At 39.3% G+C, this 7,840-nt stretch overlaps 1 protein-coding gene across 1 annotated transcript in view; it reads right to left on the reverse strand.

The window, feature by feature from the left end:
• The window catches only part of frmd3 (FERM domain containing 3), a 74,959-nt gene extending 69,766 nt beyond the window's left edge, over positions 1-5,193 (reverse strand). Inside the window, exon 1 of the mRNA XM_056246840.1 lies at positions 4,901-5,193. Within this exon, the coding sequence (XP_056102815.1) occupies positions 4,901-5,005 (105 nt within the window). The 5' untranslated portion in view covers positions 5,006-5,193. The remainder of the gene's footprint in view (positions 1-4,900) is intronic.
• Positions 5,194-7,840: the final 2,647 nt, after the last annotated feature.

The raw sequence follows: 7,840 nt of genomic DNA on the forward strand, positions 1-7,840 counted from the left end.
TGATTGTGATATGACATTGCTTTTATACAAAAGTTTAATAAACCAGAAGTTAAAGGTACAATATGTAGGAATTTTGTAATAAAATATCCAAAAATCACTTTCACAGTGTGATATGTTTCCTGCAGTTGTGTACTTACAATATCCCAAAAGTCTCCAAAGATTTTTTATTTCAGAGAAATTCCAATTTTAAATAAGTGGCCGTCCCGGAAAAAAATGTCGCCTGTCAATGACGCAATATCCGCGCTATCCTCGGTTTCCGCTCGTACTGCCATAGCCATGACGTAACCATGGCGACAGACGCGGACAACTGCATAGTGCGTAACGTTTAGCTGCACGCTGTTGTTGTTTCGTTCAATCATTATGGACCATGGCAAGCAGACTTTGGGACAAAAAAAAGGAGAACTAAAATGAGGATCAATATCGGCGTGGCGTTTTCGAGATGCTGAGAGCTCCACGTCCGCGACTAACTTGGAGCAACACCGCTCTTGCATATACTTTATTAGACAGGTGAGCAAATGTACATAAAACAAAAGGATGTATCTGTGTTTCCTTGCAACACATGCAACTGTCAATAATATCACTTATAAACAATGCGAGATACATAGTGTCAGGTGTGGTGGAGGTGAAAGGAGCGAGGACTCAGGTGCAGAGATGATGGGTTCTTTAATGATAATAACAAAACAAAAATACAAACAAAACTACCCCGTAGGGGAAAACAAATGACTTGACTGACTTGACCCTGGCTGACTTGACACAAGGGGTAACACACCAGGTATATACGACAACGAAACAGCACAGGACTGCAAACACAGGGAGAATAAATAGGGAGACCAAACAAAGGAGGTAACGAGGGAGGACAGGTGGGGCAGATGATTCAATAATCAGGTAACAAGATGGGAGGGGCTAGACAATCAACAGGAGAGCACATGGCACAAGGAAACATGCATGACAAGCCATGTGCTCACACCAAACGTGACCTGAACACAAGCACATGGCCAGTAAAACCAATCACCAGCCATGTGCTCACACAAAACTAGACATGAACACGCAGCTAATGAAAACACTCAGAAACCACGTGTTCACACAAAACATGACAACAAAAGCACACAGCTAGTGTAAAACACAAGCTGTGTGCTACACAGCACAAGACATGAAAGCACATGAAACAAGGCACAGACAAGATAAAACAGGTGTGTCAGGGCTCTGTCACAAAACCAAGAAATAGACTAGACAGAAGTGACAGAACCCTGACACATAGGCCTTTATGACGTGACAGATCAACCATTATGCATATGTTGATTCACCTCAAAAACTATCAAGTAATTGTTATGCTGATGAAAATTCACCGTTATGATGCGCTTTGTACTTGGGTAATGCTTTTTATCACTTGTGTTTTGACCGAGATTATGGCAGTGCAATTAAATACAATCGGATATGTGTTGTTAAACAATATTTAGCCATTACTTGCAAATGTTCGTTCAAATTTACTCTGAGTACGATTGGTTTGAACACGTAAAACAACACGGCATTAACGATAAACACGTAAAACTGCGCAGCATTAACCCAACAAATAATTTGACAAATAGCTGTAACAGGATAATATAGTAGAATTTCGCGTTCCTTGCAGTTAATTCATTATGGTGACATAAAATATTGCGATAAGACGATAAGTACCTCATCCGTGATCATGATTCATTAATTCCATAACATCTCTGGATGGTGAAAAGACATCTCCCATCGTTCAACTCTCCCTCATGGCGTCACCAAGCTTCGCCTTTGTTATTGTTGGTAACTGCGCCCTCTTGTGGCGAAAAATTCCTACATATTGTACCTTTAATATCGACAAAATTACATTTTTACCTTGTCTGTGTTTGCCAATAAAAACAGTTCTAAACTAAGTCAAAGCAGCAACACACAGTAGTTCCTAATTGAATAAGTGTTATGAAAGAATCAGTGAATAATTCAATGACTCACTCAAAAAGACAGTCCTACTGCATCAACTTCCATTTTTCTTAGTGATTATTATCGCCGATTTTGTTCTCTTCGACTGACTGGATGAAATGGTGCTTTATTTGCAAATATTTTATGCGATATGCGCATGAGTTAAATTCGCAACTTTGGATGGAAACATAGCTAATGTAACCTGCTAAAAGAGTCCTTGAAACATCCCCAATAATTCACACATTGACAAACGCACTTTCATAGCAATTAGAAACTATTTACGTTTTGGCAAATTGGTGTTAATTCATATGAATTTTTTTGTAAAAATTTTTACATTTTCAACTGATCCCAGCACTGAGAGTTAGGTTAAGGGATGTGGTTAGGGGTGGACCTTCACGCTAACTTTTTCCGAAATCGACACCTCGTCAATCAGTTACGTTTTCTCATGAGATTGGGTTGGACTGACAGTCTATCTGGAATGCGGAAACACAGTGAAAAGTCAAAGGTCTGTACATCAGCACTCTGTAGGCCAATCAAATCCAAGCCCCAGAACTAACTGCTGACCTGCACTGTACACGACACAGCAAACATAAACTCAGCATTTAACTCCTCGTGTAGCTGATAAAAAAGTAAGAGCTGAGTGCTTATAACATGTACAAGTGCACCGATGGAGGTGCAGCCTCTGTCTATGAGGATAGTCATTAAATATGCAGGAGAAAGCCATCACAGAACAAGAAGCCATTAGAACCTCGTGGCTTTCTAAAATATTCATAAGACCAAACAGAACGTTCCATCCTTAGCTCAAAAGTTTATAAACACAACACCGGAGAGAGATACGATGTATCCGGGATGCACGTCACTCTTTCTGTCATCTCTTTCTTACACTTGACCTCTTTCACTTTGTTCCATTAGTGCAGATATACATAAATGGACCATCAGAAAATAACTCAACAGATACTTTAAAAGTTGGTAGAAACTTTTGAGCCCTTTTCACTGATCTAGGATGAGCTTGAACCACCATAAGAGGACAGTTTCCTGACTTCAACATCATAGTGGTGTTTTCTCAGAAGTAAAGAGAGGAAATGGTGGTTGATTCCATTAGACTGCATATACATTAGTGTGTAAGGTGGGTACTAAAGCGATACTGTAAAGAGCTGGACTACACATCCACATCATCATCAGTTATCATCAAACACTTAAGCGTGCAGTGGAGCTGAAGGACAATAACCGCATTAAGGCTGCCTCATGACCTTTATAGATTCAATTATATTTATATTAGCAAAACTACAAAGCAGATTTTTATAGTTTCCAAGAATGTTTTGAAAGAAAATGCATTGTCAAGAGTATTTCCCAGAAATGGGTTTGCTCATTTATCTTGACTGGAACATAGAGAGCACGATGGGAAGAAATCCATTGGCTGCGTCTCAAAATTTTGCGAGCTGCCTATACCCAGACAGGATTTTTGGCCATCATCAACACATTCAGACATTATGAGGTGTTTCCATTAGCTTTCCAGAGATCTCAAAAAGTGGCATGGCAATGCCAAAGTCTTGGTGATGAAGTGAGCAAGTCACTATCCGCATATTCACGTCTTAAGTGCTATCTAACATCCGTCCTGCATTTATTTGATCAAAACTCCAGAAAAAAAACCCCAGTAATATTGTGAAATATTATTACAATTTAAAATAATGGTTTTCTATTTTAATATACTTTAAAATATAATTTATTCCTGTGATGCAAAGCTACATTTTCAGCATCATTCCTCCAGTCTTCAGTGTCACATGATCCTTCAGAAAAAGATTTCTATTTTAAATAAATGCTGTTCTTTTTTAACTTTTTTTCATCAAAGAATCCTGACAAAAGTATCACAGGTTATAAAAAAAATAATATTAAGAAGCACAACTGTTTCCAACACTGATAATAAATCAACATATTAGACTGATTTCTGAAGGATCATGTGACAATGAAGACTGGAATAATGATGCTAAAAATACAGCTTTGATCAAAGGAATACATTTTATTTTAAAGTATATTAAAATAGAAAACTACCATTTCAAATAGTAATAATATTTCTTCTGTATTTTGGTCAAATAAATGCAGGCTTAATGAGCAGAAGAGACGTCTTTCAAAACCTTTATTTTATGTAATGTTTCCAAACTTTTGACCGGTACTGTATATAGAAGTACTTCTGTCAAAAAGTTCAACTAATTACATTTAATGTAAATTTAAACTATAATAGATTTTCATGTAGCCTAAGTAATCATAAATAACACGCAATTGAGTGTCCGAAAAAAAAATACATCACGTTCACGCTTATATTAAGTAGCCTACTGTTTTTGTAAGTATGCTGAAGTGTACTTCGATTTCACATGTGCTAAAGCTGCTGTCAAACCATGTGTGTTGTGAAATGAGCTATTCAAATAAAAGTGACTTGACTTTACTGATGAAACATCCTTCCCATAGCAAATAGTTTTCCATCAAAGACTTTTTCAGTAATCCTCCATCACTTTGGAAAGAGAGATGAGACATATATGCCATTACCTTACATCATGTTTATGTTCACAAACACTGCAAATTAAATTACACAGCAAAAAAATATCCAACAGTTATAGGCTATGTTCAGTAATTCTATTAGGCCTAACGTTATTTATAAATGAAACACGTTTTGCACATTAATCTTTCTCTAGTAGGCTACAAAGAAAGTCAAGGGCGTAACTGTTTAACAGTCAACCCAGTGACGGCAATAATGAAACGAGCAAACCATAACCAAAGCGTCATCACTCCCTAGGCGTCTTCCACCTAAACAAACACGAGTATACAACTCAAAGAGGCCAGTAAACAAGAAATTGTCAATTCAACACGTTTAATAAGCATTTTGTCCTCTCGGCATGTTTATAATCGCAGTAAAGAGCATCGCATCACTGAGCGCGCGCACACCGGAGCACACGCTCGCGCCTACCTGGATGCAGCACGAGATCTCGGAGTCGTCGAGCAGGCGAACCGTGCACTGGACCTCCTGCGCGAGGGAGGACATGCTCGGACTCCGAAATCGAAGCATTTTCATGGCTCTTGGTTCCGCATAGCAAAGCAAAAAAAGCGCCTTTGGTTTCAGTGAGGACGGCGTGTCGGTTACGCGTCGCTTATGTCGCCAGCGAAGAGGAGGATATGAGATGTCGCGTTATATGACCGGGAGAACGATCCCCCTTTTCTTTCTCACCCCTCCCTCCTGAACGCGCGCGCCTCTCTCCATCAGTTCAATCACATCAGCGATATCAGCGGGCATCACCTGTAATGAACAACTACACACAATGTGTTGCCATAACAACGGGAGTTACAGGACAGTTTCCGCCTGCAAATTAATAGTTACCACTACTAGGCTATATTGTCCTAGCCTACAGCAAACCCATATGGGAAAATAAATTCACATGTGATCGAGCTTTTAAAATTATTTCTATATTTCACCGCGTGGTTTATAGGGAACAGGGGTCTCAAACTCAACTTAACTGGGGGCCGCTGGAGGTAGAGTCTGGGTCAGGATGGGCCGCATCAAGTATTCCACAAAAAATAGTATTCAAGTATTCCAAAAAAGGAGCACAACTGATCCAATCTTCTCAATCTTTATTATTAACGTTTCTTCTGAACTGTTCCTCTGAATTTGAACATTCCTTTCTGTACATGATTGGTTCTTCATGAGCTGTCCTTCTGACAGTTGAAGTTAATTTTACAAACTTTCTTTGTCTATAACACATATTTGTAATATTTATATTTGCTTATGTCCTTTTTATTTTCTTTATACAACACATTAATGATATTGAATGTTTTTTTTGGAAGGCACATTTCCTTTTATTATATACTTAGAAAAACAATTATTGCTTTTGAAATACAAATATTTGCAGTCATGTCTGCCCGTCTTATTGAATTCTTTCTACACATGTATAGTGTCTCAGGCAAATTACTGACTGCACAAATCAAAGCAAACCTTCTTATCAACCTGTTAGACACATATTACAAGCTCAAAATGATTATTCTCACATTGTTTTAAAGCAGGGTCTCTCTCCAACACGTCGCTCGCGAGCTACCAGTAGCTCGCGGCCTGGTTGGTGGTAGCTCGACAAGGGGCCGTTCACATATCGCGCTCACATATTTTGCGAGCTCAAGTTCGTTATTTCAAATGTAGGTGCGCGTGCGCGGCAAGCGCGCTCATAATTGAAGCCACGCGCTCATTTTTTCCAGGCGCGCAGTATTTAGCGGTTGTCTATGGCAACTATTGACAACAAACCCACCGTATGGTAGCCCATTTAAAACGCGGCATACGCAACGACGGGCCGCACTAACATTACACTTTAATGTCAAGTAGGGGGCCACAAAATATCACCCCGCGGGCCGCAAATGGCCCGCGGGCCGCGAGTTTGAGACCCCTGAAAGGCAGTAGGCTACCTTAAGAAAAATGGTGTATGATTGCAGAAAAAAATATACAGTAGCCTATAATAATGTTTGTATTGCACATTGATGGAGCGACAGATTTTGTATGACAATAAATCATAAAAGGGGTTGATTTTGTTTAAAATATGATAAATGTACGAGCTCATGGGGCAAAAGGCACACGTTATTGATACAAATACTTTGTCTATTTACAAAAACCTCTGACTCCTCTCGCAAAATGAAACTTTCGCCTCAAAACAGTTTTACCTGTGTTCAAAATTCAACACTGCTCTCAAACAAAGTGATCAAAATGATATACACTATCAAGCAGTCAGTAATACACCAAAAAAAATTGAAAACACATTGTTCAAAACATAGTTCTCAGGGAGAAGTACATTTTTTATCTCAAAACAAATTTTATATGTTTCCGTCATTGTCTTTTGATGAACGAAAACATGTTCTATAGTAGCTCAAAATTGATCAGAAATTACTAGGTAGGCCTACTCTGCTGTGCTCTTTGCAATTTTTTTTTGTTCTTCCTCCTCCTTGTACCCCTATTTTTACAGTAACCTACTGTATACCCTGCATCTCACAAACTTGTCCTTTGTCTCTGTGATACTGTAGGCTAATTCTTGTTCTTTGTTGATATGAACCTGCAACCAGTCAAAATCTATTGAGCAGTCAGTACTGTCAACAAATGGAAAGCACAATGTTCAGGGTCATACAATTTTTTTCTTGTACAGTATACAGCCTACAATGCACTGTACTACAGTATACAATACTAAAAGGGACAAAAATCAAAGGAGTAAACATGTGATCGATGTGCTTCTTCTTGTCTTTGGGCTGACTCAGGCCAGAGCATTTCGTCAACATCACAAGCAATATTGTCCCTGAGGCAACGGGGGAAGAAGCCTCTTGTGTGCCGTATCCATCCCTGACATGATTCCTCACCTATATCACCACAGGCTAAATCCATGCTTGCAGCAGATTTACTCTGGTGTAGGGTTGTCTATCATATACTTTCCATCTCCAAGAGGAGAAAAACTCCTCAATCGGATTCAGGAAAGGAGAGTATGGAGGTACAAGTTCATTGATGTTAAACCCCCTTGAGCAGCTCGGTGGAAACTGACATTGTCCCACACCATGGGAATGGGATTCTCATTTAGCTCTTGACCCTGCTGCTCTTGAACCTGCTGCTCAAATAAAATATCTCTGAGATTGGCAATAAATCTTAGAAGGTGCTGGGTGTTATATGGCCTGAGTGTAACATGGTGATGTAGAACACCATGGTTGCTGATAGCAGCACAGATTGTGACGTTGCCATCTCGTTGACCAGGGACTTCAACAATGGCCCGCATGTTTCGGCCTCACCTTCTCCTCCTCCTCCAAATGATATTTTATTATATGATAATATGGTTAATTACTGTGCCTTTCACCCCAACAGCAGGGGCTCCTTTTACCCAAAATACTTTTACAT

Source organism: Rhinichthys klamathensis, unplaced genomic scaffold, assembly GCF_029890125.1.
Source record: "Rhinichthys klamathensis goyatoka isolate OS25496 unplaced genomic scaffold, OSU_Roscu_1.1 h1tg000040l_1, whole genome shotgun sequence".
NCBI classification, from domain to species: domain Eukaryota; kingdom Metazoa; phylum Chordata; class Actinopteri; order Cypriniformes; family Leuciscidae; genus Rhinichthys; species Rhinichthys klamathensis.